Consider the following 22,120-nt stretch of genomic DNA (forward strand, 5'->3'; position numbering starts at 1 on the left):
CCCATTCCCACCAGTGGTGTACAGGACTCTGTTCCCCCTGTATCCCTGCCACCATTTGCTGCTGCTTGTTTTCTTAGTGGAGTAAGGCTTTTGATTCTTTGTAATAGAGCTCCTCCAGCACCCATTAACTATAACGTACATTTATAATGGAGTGAGTGCCACAGCAGCTTTGTCCACTAGGGATATAATTAACATGTAATTTTACTATGTCTAGGAGTTATGTTTTAAAAATTATAACAAACTGGTGGAAATAATTGTAATGATACCGTAAGCTCATATATTCAAAACATCTCATTTCAGCACGGAGACACATTAGTAAGACATTACACATTCTTTGGTGGACAGTCTATAGGAGAATCATCCAATAATGAATTGGTTTTGTTGTTAACTAAAGCTGTATTTTGAAGTTTTAAGCATAAACATACAGATACTCGACATTATTGGTGGCGCAGTCCTAACTATGTGTTTTCTCCTCAAGCTGGTCTCTGGAGTGTCTTTACGCTAGGCGGGGCGAGCAGCAAAGCAGCTGCCTCTCCAGAACTTACTTCCCCTCTGGCCAACCAGAGTCTCCTGCTTCTGCTGGTGCTGGTGAACCTGACAGACGCTCCAGACACACCAAACCCCTACAGACAAGCCGTCACGTCCTTTAAGAACACACAAGGTTTGTGCCGTTTCTGTGACCCTCTCTAGTCTGTTTATCACTGTATGTTTCTTGAGATGAGTGTCGATTAGAAAAACTTGGAGTGTGTTTTCTGCCAATTTCCTCAGGGAGGTCAAATAATTCTTAGAAGAATTCTGTGGTCCTTTGTAACCATTAAATTTACATTTTTTCAGATACAGTCAAAGTAGCTTGAACTTAAATGGTAGGGACGAGAATTAGCTTACGAAGCCTACATGATAGGTTGTTTTAAATTTTCAAAGTCTGCATTTTGGTTAAAGTTTTATAGGACTAAGTGTTGTAACAGAGATCAAGAAACTTTGTTTTTGTCCAAGTTGATGTAGTTGGGTGTGGGGTATCAGAAGTGTGTAGTCTGAAGGGAAGGTTCCTATACTTGGATGGCCAGGGTGCCTCCAACACTCATAGAATATTAGCATGAGCGAGAAGTACAGTTATTGGGTACAATCATGGAGGCATCTGGTTCTCTGTGCCATGTTTCTGTGCTGACCTATTCTAATTTCTCATAGTCAGAGGATTGGGGTGCCAAGGAGTCATACCATTGTTACTTTTGAAAAGATCACACGTAGAGTCCTCATCCATTCGTGCTGCCGTAACAAAGTACTTAAGTCTGGGGAATTTGTTAATAGCAGAGATTTATTTCTCAGTGCTACAGACTAGGAAGTGGAAGGTCAGTGGGAGTCCCAGCAAGTGTAGTGTCTGTGAGGGCCCATCTCCAGTTCTAATGTGATGCCTTGAATGCTGTATTCTCACCTAGTAGAAGGGATGGATGACTGAATGGTGAAGTTGCGTGAAGTCTCTTTGATAAAGGCCGGGGAGGAGCACTCGTGCCTGAATCACTTCCCGACAGCCCCACTGCTGCACTGGCAGCTAAGCTTTCATGTGCGTTTGCGGGGAGGCCACAGGCATTCACACATAGTGCAGGTGGAGAGCCAGTAACAGGTCAGTGGACAGGAAATGAAAACTCGTGTGTGTTCGCTGGTGGTTTTCTACTCTGCTACTATAGTCCTTTCCTTGGTGACCGTGCTACTTAATGGCCAAGAAAGCTCATCTTGGAGCTGAGCTGACCTGGCTTCATACCACACCCTGGTCATTTCAGAGTGAGACCTTTGGCAGTTTGTATAATCTCAGGAGTCCTCAGTGATGTTGTCTGCAATATGGAGATACCATCATACAGCACTTTACATAACTACCAAGCAAGAATAGAGCGTAAAACACAGCAAGGACTCAGTGTATGGTTTCTACTGTTGCAGCTCTTGCCACTCAGGCTAGAGGTTCACGTGCAGTTACAATTGAGCCCTGCTGGAGACTTTAGAATCAAACCTTGTCTGAGATTAGCCTCTTTTAAGAGACCACGCAGTAGCACAATGATTCCAAGAACTGACATCAGAGTCAGACAGACTATAATCTGTCTCAGGTGGTTCTTTAAGAAATAAAGGAGCTTTTACTGTAGTGCAGATTCACCAAATCGCTGCTGTTACTGAGAAGCAATGTAACACAGAGGTCAGTCTGGGTTTACTCATGATGACTTGGGACATTTTATTTCATCTCTGTAAGCTTCTATTTCATCATTTCTAAAATTGGGCAGAATAATGACTCAGTTGTACAGATTAAATAAGGGATGATAGATGAACACTTTGTATAATGGCTGATTCATGCTACCTTTGGCTAACCATGTGTAGATATTGTGGCTACACAGAACACATTTATAGCATAGGTTGGTGAGTGCTCTACTCTGCTGTCATTATGAAGAACTGCAGTCAAGACTCTTCCTGTGAGTCCTGTAAAAATGATTTATATTTGCATATTCACTGTATTACTTACTTGTCTTTTTCTTGTGATATGCAAACAGCAGGTTGAGGCTGGAGGGTTTATTCTGCTCATGGGTGGTTCCAGGGTCCAGTCCGTTATGGAGGAACTCTGGCAGCAGCAGCTTGAGAGATGGTCGCAGTGGATCTGTGGTCAAGGAGTAGAGGGTACTGAGTGCTTGTCTCAGCTTACTGTCTCCCCCTTGTGTTCACTGTGCTTTTATTTAGTCTGGGACCCTCGCCCATGAAACCTAAGGCCAATGGTTAAGGTTGGGCTTCTCACCTCTATTAACCTAATCTGGATAATCCCTCACAGATGTGACCAGGTGTTTTCATAGTGTTCTAAGTCTTATCAAGCTTGACCATCACAACTCCATCCCTTGTCAGCTTGGTACCTAAACACACAAATTTTAATTTGTAGCCTTCCACCCTGTTCCTCATTGGCTCATGGGCACCTTAATGCAAAATGCATTGAGTCCCCATAGTCTCTCACAATTCCAATACTGTTTACAAGTCTGAAGTTGAAGTCTCACCTGAGACTCAAGACAATGTCTTAATCGTGAGCTCCTATAAAATCAAATCCAAACTGCACACTTGTAATGTAGATCGGCATGAGTAAACCTTCCCAACACGACAGACACTAACCCTGCAGCGCCATGTCGGCACGTGCTGCTCTCAACCAGAGGGTTTGAATGGCTCCAGCTCTGCCACCTACAGCACCTACTCCTGGCTCTTGGGCCGTCTACACTCTGTTCCTGCAGCTTTCCTTACCAGATATCCAACAGTCCTTGTATGTCCAATATTCTGGGGTATTCTAGTTTAATTCCAGTAAAATACTCTGACCAAAACAAACTTGGAGAGAAAAGGGTGTATTTGGACTACTCTTCCGGGTCACAATTCATCATCAAGCTCAAGGCAGGAGCCATGAAAACAGCATTGCATGCTAGCTTGTTTTCTGGTTCATCCTGGCTCACTCAGGCTCACAACTTACTAGTTTTCTTAAACTTCCCAGAACCACCTGCTTAGGTATGGTGCCACTCACAGTGGACTGGGCTCTTCAGCACCAGTTAATAGTAATGATAGTTCCCCATCGTTATGTCCACAGGCCATTCCGATGTAGTTACTTTTTCAGTCTCTAGGTACTTTACTCTCAGATGACTCTAGGCAGCATCAAGTTGCTAATTAGAACTAGTTAGGACATGGGGTCTCTTACTGCAACTCAGAATCTACTGCAGCTTCATGCAGTGGCCTCTCAGGGCCTCCTTGCAGGAACTGCAACCTTGTCACACATTGCCTGGCCTCTCTAGAGCCATGAGTACCATGGTTATGAGTACCATGGCATTGGCAGTGCGTCACTCAGGCTTACACATCCAGCACAGTGAGGCTAAGCTCTGCTGCCAGCTCAGGAGGGAGCCTGGACGCCTTGGACCACAGTTTGATCGGCCTTTGTGCTGATGCTAGGGAAACACTTCCCTAGATGGTTGATTTTGAGCAGAGAACTCCTTCCGTGGTATTCTAGTTTAAGCTCTCTCCTTTCAAATGAATTTGCATGTTCACAAGTAGGAGTCTTTGGTGGGTGGGTCTTGCCCTCAAGACAGCCTTCCTGATGTCCAGGTGTGGAGCAGGCACTAAGGTCTTTAACAATGACAGATGATTTGTCCTCTGTGCTCTTCTTGTGAAACTTCAGACTTACACGCTTTCCTCCTGAAAGGTCACATTTTCCCTTCTCTTTCCCCTCCACTCTTTGCCCTCTCACTGTGGACCTGGAGGAGAGCCGTGAGCAATAACCTTGCCACAGCCAAAATGCTATGGTGTCTTGAAATTGTCTCTGTCAAACAAATTAATCCATTATCTTTCAATTCAGCATCACTCAGGAGTGGAGGTGCTCAGTAAGTACAAGCAATTGATGTAGAAGCAGGAGAGGCTGAGTTCACATCAGAACCTGTGCAAACCCAGGCCACAGGTGTGTCTGTAGCTCCAACATGGCAGGTGGAGAGGCAAGTCCAGGGCTTACCAGCCAGCCTTGCAGAAATAACTAGCTTCACCCTCTCTCAGAAAATATGATAGAGAGCAATAGAAGAAGGTACCCAGAGTCTTCTCTGGCCTCCGCATGCACACGTGCGCACGCACGCGTGCGCGCGTGCACACACACACACATACACACACACACACACACACACACGCTCATGCATGTTCTCTCTCTCTCTCTTTCTCTCTCTCTCTCTCTCTCTCTCTCTCTCTCTCTCTCTCGTGCACACACACACACACACACACACACACACACACACAATTAAACTGATTAATCAATTAATTCACCCTCACTCAGGTTCTTAAGATGGCTGATCTATGATTTATGCTTCTTATCATTTAGAAACTTTAGTGTCTTAGCTGTTGTAGTCAATTACCTTTCAAGTTTTAGTTTTTTAAAGATTGGTTTTATTTATTTTTAAACATGTATGTATGTATGTATGTATGTATGTATGTATGTATGTATGTATGTGTTTGTCTTTATGTGGGTATGGACTTGAGTGTATCAGGTACTCACAGAAGCCAGGAGGTGTCGATTTCTTAGAGCTGGAGGTACACATGGTTGTGAGCCACCAAGGTGGGTGTAGGGAACCAAACAGGTCCTCTGCCAAAGCGGTTTGTAACACTGAGCCTACTCTCCAATCCCTTCAATTTTCATTTAAATAAAACTTTTACAGAAGTTTTATGGTAGTTGCCTTAGGCTTGCTGTATTTCATATATTGATTTTTCTTTTATTTTAAAACTAGCTAAGTTATATGCTGTTATTTTAGCCATTTTTCTTAAAAATGAATTACTAATTTTAGTGAGTGCATCAGCCATGGTCTACTTATTTGAAGACCCTTAATGATTATGTGTAAATACACAATTCGGAAGTCCTCACACGCTCTTTTTATACATTTTCCTGCTTATTTTCTGTATTTTAGACAGCAGTCCTTTCCCATCGTCAGTTCCACATGCCTTCCAGATTAACTTTAACAGTTTGTACACAGCCCTGTGTGAACAGCAGACGTCTGACCAAGCCACGCTCCTCTTGTACACTCTGCTCCATCAGAATAGCAATGTCAGGACGTACATGCTGGCTCGAACAGATATGGAAAATCTTGTAAGTATCACAAAAAACATGCCCTGTGTGTCTTGCGACATTACAAAGAGTGACTTGTTTTCTTTTCCAAGAGGCTAAGAGTGCTGGCCTGATGGAGATGTCATCAGTATAGACAGAGGGTCTGCCCTTCGTCAACACTGTAGGAGGCAGTCTCCAGCAAGCCGCTCACAGCAGAACTGAGTGAGCAGTCTCAGTCAGTGTGGCACAACCCCATCCTTGAGGACCTTAGCAGCTACCTGTTGCCCAGGGTTCCCTCTGAGCAGGTGGCCTAAGAAGCATCCTCTATAACCGTCCAGGACATTTCATTTCTTCTCGTTCCTTCCAGCTGACGAGGCCTGTCCTCGGGGTTCATGTAATTTTCTTGATTGCCCCACATTGCTGCTGACAGAGATGAAAGCAAGGTGCTTGTTCCAGCTGAGGTCCCCAGAGTCCAGCCTTCTCACAGCCAGATGCCGGTGTCCTCCGAATGCAACTCCTGGACTGGCAGTCATTGTCAGGCACCTGGCCAGACACCACTTAAAGGTCCACTCCGTGAATAAGATCAGTTCCATGATTTGTCTTGGCAGACAGATCTCCCTTAGGCAATCAGTGATTTCCATTGGAGCTAATGTTTACCATCAGTGTTTCACCAAAGGGAAGAGGAGGCTACCACACCAGGGTAGCTAAAATACTGTGAACTGCCACTGCATTCATTACCCATGTCCCCTCAGCCTTGGGCTCTAGGTCAGACAGCTTCCCCAGCGTTTGGTAGCTTCTTTTATTGGTTTTAAATACTATGTAAATGCTGAAGAAGCATAAAATATAGCATTTTTAGCATAGTCCTTATCACAATGACATTAAGAACAAAAAGTGTGATGAATAAAAATCTGTCTCCACACCAGAAAGGTGTGTAAAACAGTGGCTTAATAGCATAATACCGTGTGAAAGTCTGATGGGGGTGGGGAGCACAGAGATGGTTGTGTGTGAGGAGTTCTGGGGGAATTTTGGCAATCAGCAGGAAGCCTGGGCATGGCTTGTAGGCTGCCCATAGAGACTCCTGCAGTAGTAGTTCTTTTGATCATTAGATGGATGTTCCAGTCTGTCCTAGTTAGAGCTACCATGGCTGGGATGATACCATGACCAAAAGCATCTTGGAGAAGGAAGGGTTTATTTCACTTACACTTCCAGGTGACAGTCCATCATTGAGGGAAGTCAGGACAGGAACTCAAACAGGGCAGGAACATGGAGGCAGGAGCTGATGCAGAGGCCAGAGAGGAGTGCTGTTTACTGGCTTGCTCAGCCTGTTTTTTTTTTATAGGACCCAGGACCACCAGCCCAGGGATGGTCCCACCCACAGTGGACTAGGCCCTCCCCCATTAATCACTAATGAAGAAAGTGCTCTACAGGGTTGCTTACAGCTGCATCTTTTTTTTTTTTTTTTTTGGTTTTGGTTTTTCGAGACAGGGTTTCTCTGTGTAGTTTTGCGCCTTTCCTGGAACTCACTTTGTAGATCAGGCTGGCCTCTAACTCACAGAGATCCACCTGCCTCTGCCTCCCGAGTGCTGGGATTAAAGGCGTGCGCCACCACCGCCCGGCTACAGCTGCATCTTAAGGAGGCATTTCCTCAATCAGGGCTCTCTCATCTCTGATGACTCTAGCTTGTGTCAAGTTGACATAAAACTAGCAAGCACAGCCTGAATCTCAAGTGCCCTCCACATTATGATTTAAAGACTCGGTAGCAGCAGCAGCAGCAGCATGTGGGGGTCTTCTCAGGTCCCTGTAGCAGGTGAAGCCTGGCTGGTACAAGTAGGTCCCACGGTGTCGGCTCTTGAAGGCTGTACCCACTCCTCCTTGAGGTCTGAGGGCTCTGTTCCCTGGTTTGTATCTTGTAAGGAGTCTTTTGCTTTTGCTCCCAGTGCTGTGGTCTCCACCATGTCAACCTCACTGTGGCAAATGAGATGCTCCTGAAACCGTGAGCCAAATAAATCTTCCCTGCAGTAAGTTGAGGTATTTTCTATTTTGGGCACAGCGATTGGAAAATAGTTCACACTGGATAAGAGGGAAAAAGGAAGAGAGTGATTGGGGAATTAATGGCTAAAGAGTCTAAGATTTCTTTTTGAAATAATGAAAATACTCTAAAATTAACTGGTGATAGTTACTCATATTTGTAAATCTAAAAACCATTTAATTACATCTTTTAAATGCAGGGATTATACAATCTGTAGGTTTGCCATCTCAGTAAAAACACTGAAAGGAAGGATTAATCTGTTACTTTGGCATAGTCCCATTGGACCTGTTAGGTATATCTAAACTAGACAAATGTTTAGTTACTTGTTTTAGGCTTGACTAAATCTGAACATATCAAAGAAGTTGATCCTTTATGAGGTGGCTGATGGTTGGCTTGTATGTCTTATAAGACTAGGGTTTTATATCTTTATCTCTGTTAAGTTTAGCCTTAGGAAATAACAATTTCTGAATTGAAGATTTTTTTTTAATATCAATATAAGACTTTTAATTCATAAACACAGTCCACCTGGGATCTTTCCTGATCTTTTTATAGTACACCATTATAGAACACAACAGTTTCCTGTATGACTTAGTTTACCAAACTAACTACAGCTTAATAATGTTAGGAAAAGCAAGGAAGGTAGACATACATTCCTAAATCAGTCTCTGTTAGTCTGAATAGACCTTAGGTAAGGAGAGATGCTTTGCCAGACTGCTTAGGTCACTGTCTTGCTGTATCATGAGATGGGAATACATCAGTCTCTCGTGCTCAGCTGTGGCCCTAAGTTTTTTATTTCAAGAATAAAGACATAGAGCACAACCATAATTTGTAGAAGGCAAAACCAAGTTTCAACAGTATAAACAATTTGGTTTCTCTAGAAGGCAAAACCAAGTTTTAACAGGGTAAACCATTCAGTGTCTCTAAAATCAATACCAAGAGGATTATAAAATCTGGCTGCCAGCAAGATACATCCCTGTCCATGAATGCATGGAGATGCAGCTTTAATGTCTCATTAAACCAGCATTGTTTTAAATCCTATCTTTTATAAACCTTGTTTTCAGGACAGGACAGGAATTATCATACAGAAATCCATCCTAATCCAAAGCATCTTGGAGACCTTTTGTCTCCTTGGTAGGCCTACTCCATGTGGTCATCTTTAATCAAGATGGTGGTGAAGTCACATGACCTCCCTCTTCCCTAATCTTAGTCAAAAATGGCGGCTGCCCACCTGGCTGTACTTAATTAAGATGGTGGCAGACCACGTGTTGTTTCCCAGAGCAGTCCCAAGTTCTACGTTAACTTTTGTTACAGATTTTTACCATGCCCAATTCCTTTTTTTGGGGGGTTGGGGGGCAAGGTAGACCAGCATAAAATAACTTCAGTATTATTTATACCCAAATGACATATGAATCTCTGTCATTGCATCAGATTCAGTGGCCAGAAAGCCCAGAGGCAAATTCTGAGCCCAGGTGGTTACTTGCAATAGTAACAGCTGAGCTATCACCAAGACACAGGGAAAATGTAAACCCAGGCATCCAAGACCAGTCAGAAACAAGCATGCAGTGGCCACATAGAGTTACACACCCAACTGACCCTGAAGTAATTCCATGTGGCTCCCATGTCCACAAGAATATATACAGGCACCGATCCATCCGTCCATACAAAATAGACAGAACTTTACTAACAGGCAAACAAAACTTTCCACAGGAAGCAGACTTTGTTATAAATTATAGATTTTAAACCATGTCAGATCAACAACTTACAAATCCTGAAGTAAGAGTTTATAGTATAGAGCAGCATGTAAGAAACCATAGGAATAAAAGATTTTTAGAAGGGAGGAAGTAGAGGTAAGAGACTTTGGGATGTGAGTCTGCAGGCCAAAAGAGCCAGAGCCACATGGAGAATACAGTGGGCTAGAGTTTAAGCTGTGGGTCATAGGGTAGCGGGTCTGCAGTCTGACTATAAGGTGAGAGAAGGCCAGGAAGGAGCAGAATACAAGGGAGGTGTCCATGTGGGTCTGCAGGCCAAAGGAGCCAGACAAGCACACGTGTCCATGTGGAAAGTAACATAGGAAGACTTGGACTGTAAAATTTGGAATTAGATTCAGTCACAGACAGATGATCTGTACATACCCTATTGAGGGACAGATCAGCAGATGCTGTAAGGAAGAACAGGCATGTTCTGGGCACGAAGTAGCTGGCCTCTCAGGCTCCGACTCCAGTGTAAACGCAAGGACGGGGCATTTATGCATTTTAGGATGGGAGAGCATATAGAAACAGACAAAGGGAATGGATCTATTGTGGGTGGAGTGGGTGGGTAGAATTCCAGTATGGTAGGGTGGGAGAGCAGATAGGAACAAACAAAGAGAACAGGTCTGTTGTGGATAGAATCCCAGCATGGCCAGACCAAATGCCAGGAGAGCCGAGTGAGTAAAAGGCAAAGTGGGCACCTTTTGGGGGCCCTGCCAAGGAATGTCACTAAGAGAACAAACACATCAGGAACCACTGAGTTAGTGCAAGAGGTTTATTGGGGGATGGGGAGAAAGAGCGAAAGGCCATCTCGGAGTGGAGACACGAGAAGCAGGTAGACAGCCAGACAGCCGAACAGAGTAACAGGGAAGAGGGAGGGGCAGGGGTGCAGGCTCAAAAACCCTGGGGGAGGGAGCTTAAATCATGTCGCACGCACGGTGTGAGACAGCCCCAGTTGGGATAAGTTTTGTGGTAGACACCCCAGGGGTGACTGAAGATCGTATTTAGACCTGCAGTTGCCCATTTCCACGCCTGTGCGGGGGACTGAAGCCTAAAGCAGTGTGTCCACTGCTCTAGCCTGGGCTGGCGGTGGGGGGCGTGTGGGAGCTGCCTTTGTGTAGACATCTGCTGCACAAAAGGGTCCCATGGGACAAAGACGGTCTTTGCTCCAGAAACAGATCAGGGTTGCCTAGTGTGGCCACAGCTTGGCAGGAACCCTGAGAGTCTTTGTCTCAGAAGGGGTCTTGACTCAGAAGAGGTCCTGCACCTGTATAGGTGGTGGCTTGAGAATGGGTGACTTACCTAGGTCAGAAGTCAATCCCATCTGGTGGAGAGAGAGAGAGAAAGAAGAGTGGTGAAGAAGAGTGGCCTCTCACGTGGCCACAGGACTGGTCCACCCTGCGGGGAAAGCTCAGCTCTTCCCAGGTTTCAGGCACCAAGATGATAGATTTTCTGTAGACTGATAATAGGTTTCTGTGCCAAAACAGTTAGCCAGATCAAGCCGAATTAAAAAGCAAAAGACCAGATTTATTTGGGCAAAGCACCCCTGGGTGACTCTCCAGCCCCCAGAGAGCGAGGTGGGGGGAAGGGGCAGGAGAGAATCACGTGGCCAGTCGAAAGGAGGGGGCTTAAATAGCCTGTAGGTAAGGGACCATGCGGCATCCTCCACAAGCTGGGTTTGTGCCCAATTATAATGCTTTGGGTGGGGACTGAGAAGCTGGCAGCTTCAGGGGAGGAGCCGCCCGCCATCCCTGAGAATGAGAACTGGGCTTTTTGGCAGTTCTCTGAGAGGCCAGGGTTTGGAGAAGGAGAACTGGGGCCTGAGCTGGAGACTCCAGCTGAACAGGATCCGTCATTTTTAACTTTGGTGGTGGTGGGGGAGGTGGGGTGAGGGTAGTTCAAAACAGAAATTCTGTGTAACTCTGGCTGTCCTGGAACTCAATTAGTAGATCAGGCTGGCCTCAAATTCAGAGATCCTCCTGCCTCTGTCTCCCACATGCTGGTGTTAATGACATGTACTACCACACCCAACTCTTATAACTTTTAAAAGATTTTTTTTAATGTCCCCTCTCGTGTGTGTGTGTGTGTGTGTGTGTGTGTGTGTGTGTGTGTGTGTGTTTGTGTTTGTGTGTTTTCCCTTGAAGGCCACAAGAGGATGTTGGATCTCCAGGTCCTTTGCAGAAGCATGGTGTGGCATGGGTTCATTTCATCTCACAACCTGTAGTATACTATCCAGGGAGTCAAGGCAGGAACTGAAGAGGATGATTTTGCTCACTGGTTTGCTTTCCATGGATTCGCTCAGCCTTCTTTCTTAAAACACTAGGACCCCAGCCAGGGTTGGCACCGCCCACAGTGTGCTGGGCCTCCTCAGTCATCAGTCAAGAAAATGCACCACAGGCTTCCTCACAGACCAGTCTAGTAGGAGCATTTTCTCGGTCAAGATTTCCTCTTTGAGAAGGACTTCAGCTTGTGTCAAGTTGATATAATATTAGCCAGCACAGTATGTGCCGTAATTTCATACAAGGCATAGTCTACTTTTAGAGATGGTTACCCTAGTTAGTATAGAACGAGTGAATTGGCAGTGTCAAATGATTAGAAATGAAGTTACACATTCATGAACAGAATCATAAAATGAGTTGTGTGACTGATACACTGAAGACCCAGTCTTAGGACGCACGCCGAGATGCACTGTGGGCAGCAAAAGTCCCTTCCACTAGTTCCTGACATAGAGTGCACTTTCGTGTTATTAGCACTAACATACAAGTGGCATGAAGCATACCGATTAAAATGCTTTAAAATTTAGGAGCAGCAAGCTTTTCTGAACAGCTCAAGTTTCTTTTCTTCCTTTTTTAGTTAGAGGAGGTTGATCTGACTTCTGACTGAGCCCGGAAGGCCTCTGGACGTTAACCTTTCTTTGGCGAGACCTTCAAGAGTTAGTTAGTGATGACTCCCCTGCTCGGGGCCTTAGGTACGTGTGTGGAGAGTACGTGCAGCGTGAGAGTGTTAATCCTTCGTATTTACGAGGACTACATGACCTCAGAGCAAAGCTTACAAACCAGCAGTGTACTCTGCTCTCATGAGGTATTGAAGTTGTGTATTATAATTTTTTATTTCCTAGGTTTTACCAATTCTCGAGATTCTGTATCATGTTGAGGAAAGAAATTCACACCACGTCTATATGGCCCTCATCATACTGTTGATCCTTACGGAAGACGACGGCTTCAACAGGTCCATTCACGAAGTGGTGAGTTCCCACGACCCACTGGTGAGAGGCACGGAACAGAACTGTTTCTCCATAAAGTGTGCTCGCCTTAGCGCTTCATCCGTTTTCCTGCTGGTAGAGTTTCTGGGGGGACTTGGGTTAGTGATGGTGTCTTCTTCAGGTTCGTGAAGTAATGCCTCGTCTTCTGCCCTCCTCAACTATTAGCCACTGTTTTCATTAGTCTGTGTTCGTTGTACATTATACTGGGTTACAAAATGATATTTTCCTATGAAGATACAGTGTGTTTTGAGCATTTGACTGTTTCCCTCTTTATCCCCCGGACAATTTCACTTCTGCTTTACTGTCAGATATATGTACATGAGTTTCTGTATTTGAAATCCAACAACCAGAAACAGGAGAAAGCATGCTGTTTATCTGAGATTGACTTCATTCACTTAATGTTGTATCACTTATCTTCAGTTGTATCCATTCTCCTGAAACTGATGTCATTTTGTTCTTTTTATTGTTGTTATTTTGGGACAGCATCTCATGTAACCCAAGTTGGCTTTGAACTGTCTATGTTGGTAAGGCTTGAGTTTCTGGTCTTCCTACCTCTGCCTTCCTAATGCTGGGGATTCACAGGTGGGGTGTAGTAGCACACCTACCTAACTTTGTTCTTAAAGGCTGAAAAAAAAAATCCCATTATGTGTTTATACTACATCTTCTTCACTAAGGTTATTGATGGACACTTAGGTCAGCTCCATAACTTAGCAACTGTGGTCAGTGCAGCTGTGAGCATGATGGTCCAGTGTCTTTGTGATACGCTGACTTGGAGGCCTTTGGGTAAATACCCAAAAGGGGTGTATGACCAAAAAGGTCATATGTTATATCGAGTTTTTGTTTTTTGAGGAACTACCATATTGATTTCCCATCAGAAGTGTTTGGGATTTCTCTTTAAAAAAAAAAAAGTGCCAGACTCAGGCTAAATGGGTCAGGGGTCAGGCTAAATGGCCAACACTGAGTCATCATCTCCTCTGCCTGGTTCCCTTTGCCATACCATCAGCATCTGTTACTGTTTTCTAAATGTCTGCCGTTCTGACTGGGAGAAGGTGTCATCTCTGGGTTGTTTTAATTTGAATTTTCTGATGACTACAGGTTAAACATTTTTTGTGTTTATTTCAGCTTTTCTTAAAATTATCTGCTCATATCATTAGTCCATTTATTGATTGGGTTGTTTGATTTCTTGTTATTTAGTATTTTGAGTTCCTCCTGTAGTCTAGATATCAGTCTTATATGTAGATAGCAAAGATTTCCTCTGCAGGTTCTCTTCACTATATTGTTTACTTTTATGTACTCAAGTTTTTAGCTTCCTGAGATGACGCTTGTCAACTGTGATTATTTCCTGAGCAACTGGAGTCCTGTGCAGGGAGTCCTCGCCTATGCCTGTATCTTGAAGTATTTTTACTCTTTCAGCTTCAGAATTTTACATCTGATCTATTTGGAGTTGATTTTTGTACAGGGTGAAAAATTGGGATCTAGTTTTATTTTACATGTGGATATCCAGTTTTCCCAGCACCATTTGTTGAAGAGACCATCTTTTGTCCAATGTATATTTTTTATTTATATTATTAGTGGATTGTAAGAATTCTTGATATATTTTTGATCTTATGCTTTTTTTTTGTTTTTCAATCTGTTATATAGTGAATTATACTGATGTATCTTTTAATATTAAAGCAATCTTTCCGTTCTTGGAATAAACCATGATTGGTCTTGATATATTAATTTACTGTGTGTATTCATATACAGTTTGGTCAGTCTGAGTTTTGTTAGCTGTCTCTTAAGGAATTTGTGTACTTTTCTAAGATACCCTTTATTGCCTTGGTACTCACTGGCAGCTCGGAAACAGCCCCAGGAGGACCTGGGTGTCCCTGAGCTCTCCTAATTATCCTTAGAGGTTTTTTACATTCTGTTGGGGAAGTTTTGTCTCTCAGCACCTACTCTGTATTCCTTTTGCTTTCTAATTGCTAAGTTCTGTTTGCTTTTTCTGTTCCTTTTATCTTGTGTGCTGTGTCTCTTTCACATACATCTCCTCTTTGTCTACTAATGATATCAGTAAATATACACATCTCCTCTTTGTCTACTGATGATATCAGTAGATATCTTCTTTGTCTACTGATATTATTAGATACACACATCTCCTCTTTGTCTACTAATGATATTAGTAGATAACCTCTCGATTTGCAGACCTGGTTTTCTCTCCCTCATCTATTTAAGAAAAGAGGAGTAAACCTATTAATGCCCTTTGCTTGGTAGAACTGAAGCTCTCCACTCACTTTTTACTGCTTAACTTACCTTTAGAGCAAAACTAAATGTACCAGAAATGGGTGACCACATTTTTCCTAATGGAGTCATTTTTACTCAAACTTTTCTTCCTTATTACAGATATTAAAAAACATTACTTGGTATTCAGAACGAGTCTTAACTGAAATTTCCCTGGGGAGTCTCCTAATTTTGGTCGTAATAAGAACCATACAATACAATATGACCAGGACTAGAGTAAGTATCCCATAGCTGTTTCTCTCCCTTTATGTTGTTAAGACCATGTTGTGAAACATTTTAATCCCATGAAATGTAGTTATGAAATGTGCTAGAAAATTTAAATTTATTCTCATAGAATATGCTAGAAAAATTGAGATCAGCACTTACCATATTGCATGACTGTACTGCTCTGTCTGTTTCTTAGTATGTACTAGTTGTTTGACGCAGTGTACTTGGTGTAAAATGGAGAGCAAGCGGTAAGACACATTGAGGTCAACGCTGCTAATGCCCTTGCTGGACTGACAACACTGGTGTGCCCTTTTAAAGCAACAACAAAATGTATAAATAGGTGAATATGCAGAAATACAAATCCAGACCAGGAAGCAAAGTACAAGGAGCCGGGGTTGTTGCTCAGCTGGCAGCAGTAGCTGGCACTCACAGAGCCCTGGGCTCTAACCACAGCACTCCTAAACCAAACACGGAAGCACAGGCCAGGCACTTTCAAGGTCATCCTCAACTACGTATAGCACTTTTGTTTGGTTGAGACAGGAACTTACTATGTAGCCCTGGCTGGCCTGTAACTGACTATGTCAGCCAGGCTGGCCTTGATTCACAGAGATTCACCTGCCTCTGCTCCCCTAGTGCTGGAATTAAAGACGTGTGCCATCATGTCCAGCATACATAGCAGATTTGAGACCAGCCTGAACTACATGAGTTCTTGTGTTCAAAACAAAGAAAAATAATCCCCCAAAGTACAAGAGTTCTTGCAAAGTTGGGAAAAAAATAATTCTGCTGAATTCTGTAAAATTTCAGTCTTAGTCAGTAGAAATGTGTTACCAAGGAAAGCAATGTACACAATCCACAGCTAAAAGGTTGTTTACTTAATGTTTTCTTGTATTTCTCTCTATGGGGCTGGCATAGATGTATACCCCGTTGTTTTTTATCTGAGATCATAGTTGGCAGTTGTGGTTTAGGAGGGAGAAGAACTTGTGCTTTAGAAAGATGGAAGCGTACCCTCTGCTGTGTGTGGCGGAGAGGGTCCAGAGCAGCCCACTGCATAAGCACTGCTGTTTCTACTGCAGATGATTTCATTTTTACATGATAGGAATGAGCATCTGTATCATCGCATTTCATGTCCATTGCTTCTAAATGAACTGTGGAAACACTCTGACTTCTCGGTGCTTTATAGATTTGGGAACTAGAGAATATAGATCCTGGGCACTTTTCTAACATTAGTGGGGTGTACGTTTGCTTTTAGTTAACCTTCCTCGGAGCATGAAGAAGACACGCTGTGTTTATTTGAATTTGCTCTTCCCACAGGACAAGTACCTGCACACAAATTGTCTGGCGGCCTTAGCAAACATGTCAGCGCAGTTCCGCTCCCTCCATCAGTATGCCGCCCAGAGGATCATCAGGTAAATAGGAACTTGAAGGCAACACTGAGCTTTGCCTTTTGGCTGGTCTTCTGATAGGGAACCATGCCAGTGTCCTTTTTAAACATGCAAAACTGACACATTTTCCTCAGTTTCCCGCTACTTTGCATGCGGTTGAGAACACCTTGTTCTGTTTTGTTTCCTAACCTACTTGTTGATTCGAGTGTTTATGGCGTTTATTTTTGGTCCCTTTTATGAACTGGAGTGTTAGGTCTCACCTGAGGTTGTGTGTCAGCTTTCCAGAGGCACAGACACTTTGTCAGCAATGTAAAGGAAAGGTCAACAACTGTGCTAAGTGTTTTCTAGAGCATCATACTACACTGTCACTGTCATCTCTGTTTGCCTTTGAGAATTCTCATGTTTATGTTTTTATAGGGTTTTATGCTGTACCACTGCTGTACCACTGAGCTACAGTACCCTCCGCCCAAGTATTCTCTCCATAGCTGTTTAACTTTGTCATGATCTCCTGTTACTGCCTTAGCAGCTGCTGGCATGATTTACATAAATTTGTTTTATTACGGTTTGGTATGGTAAAATCACAGGTCAGCAGAGCTGCATTCTCTCCCAGAGGCTCTGTTGTTAGAAGCTCCTTGTTCCTTGACTCATGCCTCTGCCACCATCAGGAGTGGGTGACTCAGTCCCTCTCATCGTTCCGGCCTCCTTTGTGTGGTTTTCCCGTCCACGTAGATGACACCTTGGCCCCACCTAACCCGCAGTCTCCGTACGGAACCATAAGTGCACCTCCCTTTCTGCCAAGTACAGAAACATGTTAACATTTCCTGAGGAGTTATGATTTGGCCTGCCCTAACAGCCGCCACCAGGAACCCCCATTGTCACCTCTCCTCCTTTTCCAAGCGTGTGTGATCTTTAAAGGGAGGAAAGTTAATTATCAGATCATAAATACCATTTGCAGGGATTTCTAATATATATGGTTATTTTTCCCCCAGTAGGCTGCTCAGTGTGGTCTTAGCAGTTTTCAAGTAAAACATGTATCAGGGATTTTTTTTTCTTTAATTCTTATTCTTTTCTTCTCTAACACTGGAGATTGAAACGATGGCTTTGCTCAGATAATGCATTGGTTCCACTACTATCCCCAGCCCTTGGTGTTGTGTTTTGTTTTGTTTTTTTGACCTAGGGTCTCTGTGAATCCCAAGCTGGCCTTGAATCCACCCACAATCCTCTTGCCTCAGCTTCCTGAGTACTGGGATTTCGGGCATGCGCTATCATGCCCAGCAGCAATTAGTTGGTTTTCCAGACACTGATGCTGAGTCCCATTCCATATATTGTGTAAGCACCAATCTCACTCTCTACCCATTTGTCAGCTTGTTGATCTGGGCTTATTTTTTTTTAATAATATTTCTTGTTAATTCTTCAAGAATTTCATACAGTGCATTTTGATCATCTATTTTTCTCCCCCAACTCTTCCCAAGTCGTTCTCCACCTTCCTACTCACTCAACTTCGTGTTCTCTCCCCTGCCTTTTGTTGTTGTTGTTCAGAATGCTTATTTTTAAAGTTAACTGAGATGAAAAATAGCTTGTATTACAAATAGTTATCATCCAAAAGCTCAAATTCCACATTAAGTATGCATAAAAACAAACTTGTGTGTGAGTAACAATATGTATACCACGCCATTGAAGACAGCCTTCTCTTTTTCTCAGACCATAGTCTGTAGAAGTAACCAACCGTCTTATTAAATAAGAAACACAGAGCCAATACAGAGATAAAAGCCAAGAGGTCAGAGCAATAGCTAAGAGCTAAAAAACCTTACCCTTCACTATCGCGGTGGTCCTACCTCTCCAAAAGAGAGCTACTTCCTGTGTCTGTCTTTTTTTATAGAGTTTCTATTCTGTCTTCTCATTGGTTGTAAACCCAACCACATGACCTCCTAGTCACTGCCTGTCTGTACAGACCTCCAGGTCTTCTATGGTTGGTATTGAGATTAAAGACGTGTGTCTCCAATGCTGGCTGTATCCTTGAACACACAGAGATCTACCTAGCTCTGCCTACCAAGTGCTGGGATTAAAGGCGTGCACCACCACTGCCCAGCTTTCGCTATGGCTTGCTAATAGCTCTGACCCCCAAGCAACTTTGTTTATTAACATACAAATAAAATCACATTTCAGTACAAATAAAATATCACCATAATAGTCTCCCGAGGATGTGGGGATGTGCAGAAATAACAATGTTAGTTTCATTTCTTGTAGTTTATGTTTTAGTTCATAAAATTTATAAATCCCAAATTATTTATATAAATTTTAAACATTTTCTTGTTCCTAAGAACAGGAAATTGTATGGCTAATATGAAATGCATAGAATGAAAGATGAAAAGCTCAAGTTGCATCGTTTTCACAGTGATTGCTTTGTCTTGTTTATTAAGTATTTGAGAAATCTTTGTAGATATCGCTTTATCAAAAGGTTACAAATAAGTCCTAGAGTAATGTAAACACACAAAGCACAGACATGCAGGACTGTTGCTTGAACGTGAATAGCAAGCTCTGCATTATGAATATATAATTTGATATTGCAAAATAGTGCTTTAAAGCATATATGAGCTGCATATGTAATTCAGGAGGTTGCATGTCTTTTCATGCAACCAGTGAAAAGATTTTAAGTTGCAAAGTTTCATAGAAAAATCTCTTGCCTTTTTAAAAACTTACTGAGTCCAGTTGTGTTGACCAATTACTCCCGGGCATGGGGCCTGCCCTAGAGTGAGGTCACTATACCAGGTATCACACCGTTAAAGAAAAACAACTGTACGTCTCCCGGTAGTGATCACATGCCAGTAGTGCCTCAGCTAGGGACCGGGACTTTGTGACCACCCTCCCCTCTTCCACGTTGGGATTTCATCCGGCTTGAGCTTGCACAGGTCTTGTGCACTCTGTCACAATCATTGTGAGTTCATATGTCCATCTGCCCTGTTGTATCCAGAAGACATTGTTTCCTTGAAGTCCTCCATCACCTCTGCTCCTTTTTTGCATAGATCCCTGAGCATTGGGGGTGGGTATGAGATAGATGCCCCGTTTAGGGCTGCGCACTCCAAAGCCGCTTACTGTCTGTACATTGACCAGCTGTGGGTCTCTGTGTTAATTGCCATCTACTGCAAGAAGCAGCATCTCTGAGGAGAATTGAGCAGTGCATTGATCTATGGGTATAGCAGTAAGTCATTAGGAGTCCTTTTAATGCTATGTCCATTTAGGAGAATAGTCATATGGTAGGTTTTCCTCTATGGCCCACCTATCTAGCCATAGCCTTGTTAGCAGTGTTAGGTATGGTGACCTGGGCTCATTTTCGATAATTTTTCAGAACTAGTTTCTGTTCATTATCTGTCTTCAGAATTTAGTAGAGACTATTTTACATTGACTCACAAGTTAATTCATGCCTGGTCTCTGGACATTTTATGCATTAGAGTGGAAAGTAGTAAGGGCCTGGCCAGTCACTGCCTTTGTGCTAACATGAACTTTATTTCTTACATAAACGTAGCTGTCCCCTCGGACCCTGGAGTCTTCCCGAGTGTCCAAGAGTTAACTTTTGGCCCTGTGCTTAGTTCAGCTTTGCAAGGTTGATGACGTGTGCTACCTTGTGAGCCTTTTCTGCCCACATATGTGGAGTTTTGCAATGGTTTCAGAGTCGTTTTCTTATAATGAATATTTTCTAAGGCCTGTTCCATATGAAAATTCCAAATGAATTAGTTCATGACTTAAGTTCTGGAAATATGTGTTAGATATTGTTAAACAAAATTTTCTAGGTGCAATAGTTAGAAAAAAATCACAAATAAAGCAGTGTGCCCAATTTTTTGTGGTTCCAAAAATAGAAAACAAACCAAGATTAGGAACATAGTTTGGATCTGTGATATGGTAACATTAGGATTTATCAATGATGAATGGCCCTTACTTCATGTTAATGGATTTTCATTTAGCATTATCTGAGTAAGGAATTATATTAAGTAATGTAAGATATATCAGAACTAGCAATAAGGCTCTTGCCCTCAAATAACTTGTAGCCAGTAGCAGACATAAGACTCTGTCCTTGTATAGGAGAGGTATAAAGAACTTGCATAGATCCGAATGTTGTGAACGTTGTAATGAAATAGAATTCTTCCAACGGGGAGGGGGGTAGTTGGTCTAAGAATGGTGAGAAGACATCTCACTGAGAGATGAGGCAAGGTGACTAGAGAGGAGGGGCAGTAGATGCTGCCAGCTCAGGAAGACATCAGTGACAGCCATCAAAACAAGAGGTCGCCGGGCGGTGGTGGTGGTGCACACCTTTAATCCCAGCACTCGGGAAGCAGAGGCAGGCGGATTTCTGTGAGTTCGAGGCCAGCCTGGGCTACCAAGTGAGTCCCAGGAAAGGCGCAAAGCTACACAGAGAAACCCTGTCTCGAAAAACCAAAAAAAAAAAAAAACAAAAACAAAAACAAAAACAAAACAAAACAAAACAAAAAAAACCAAGAGGTCATGGTTAGAAGGGATCTGTATAAAAATTACCAGTCCCCGAAGAGAAAAAGAAAGAAAGGTGGATGAGAGAGAGAGAGAGAGAGAGAGAGAGAGAGAGAGAGAGAGAGAGAGAGAGAGAGAGAATGTGTTCAATGGATAATGTACGCCTGTGTGGAAATGTCTTTATATAGCCCAGCACCATGTGCAAAGGATAATAAAAGTGAAAATAAAAAAAGAATTGTAAATCGATTTACACAGTCTGGTTCGGTTGGCCTGCTGTTGACCTGTGCAACAGGGGTTAAAAGGAAGAAGCAGGATGAACGGGTGACTTACTGTGGAAGGCCTTGAGCCTTACCCTCATAGTTCCAGATAATGGAAAGAAGAGAGAAAAGGAGGTCTGATTTTTAATAACAAAACAGGAATGAATGAGTTGGGATTGGGATTCATAGAAAGGAACTATGGATTTATAGTGTCATTCATTCAGCCAGCAACAGTGGTGTATGTTATTGATCACATTGGAACAGGCAGATTCTAGCCAGTTCCCAGGGCTTGCTGCTGGTGCTGCTTGTCTGAGCACTTACTTGTCTGATCAGAGCATCCTTGTCATCCAAGAGGGAGCTCATTATGTAGCTTCTCTCACTCCATCTTCAAAAGCTCCATATGCACATTGAAGTCTGGGTCTGGAAACTTATTCCAGTAAAGAGAATAACTCTTTATAAAAAGAGAAAAGACTTGTCTTGAATTGGAAATGGAGACCAGCGTTTGCACACTAAGAGAACTCATTTTCTACCAAATGTTTGTATCAAGGGTTGGATCGCAAAGCATGACGAGGAATGCATAGCCATCGCAGTGCAGAGGCCAAGGTTGGGGAGCCAGGCTGCTCTGGGTTTACCTGTGCTTAGTAACGCCTTTCAGTGAGAAACTGCCTGTGCATATCTAAGTTCTCTTTCAGGAAAGTCTGCACAAGTTTATATATGTCAGCTGTAAAACTCAGAAGAGCCAGTATTTCATGTGATCCTCAACAAGTAGAAGAGTCACATATTTTGTAGCTATGAGACGATTTAAATGAATTTTTAAAAATTTCTTAGTTGGACATAAATATAAGGAATGATTTCTTGTGGTGCCTAGACTATTCATATTTAATGACAATATACCCACCACAAA

General features: G+C 43.0%; 1 protein-coding gene across 2 annotated transcripts in view; it reads left to right on the forward strand.

The window, feature by feature from the left end:
* Positions 1–22,120, forward strand: part of Dym (dymeclin) — a 303,216-nt gene that overhangs the window by 101,593 nt on the left and 179,503 nt on the right. For both annotated transcript variants that reach the window (XM_059246037.1, XM_059246038.1), the window contains exons 9-13: positions 479–661; positions 5,436–5,614; positions 12,468–12,593; positions 14,994–15,107; positions 16,410–16,504. In XM_059246037.1, the coding sequence (XP_059102020.1) occupies positions 479–661; positions 5,436–5,614; positions 12,468–12,593; positions 14,994–15,107; positions 16,410–16,504 (697 nt within the window). The remainder of the gene's footprint in view (positions 1–478; positions 662–5,435; positions 5,615–12,467; positions 12,594–14,993; positions 15,108–16,409; positions 16,505–22,120) is intronic.

The sequence above is a fragment of the Peromyscus eremicus genome, chromosome 19, assembly GCF_949786415.1.
Source record: "Peromyscus eremicus chromosome 19, PerEre_H2_v1, whole genome shotgun sequence".
Classification (NCBI taxonomy): domain Eukaryota; kingdom Metazoa; phylum Chordata; class Mammalia; order Rodentia; family Cricetidae; genus Peromyscus; species Peromyscus eremicus.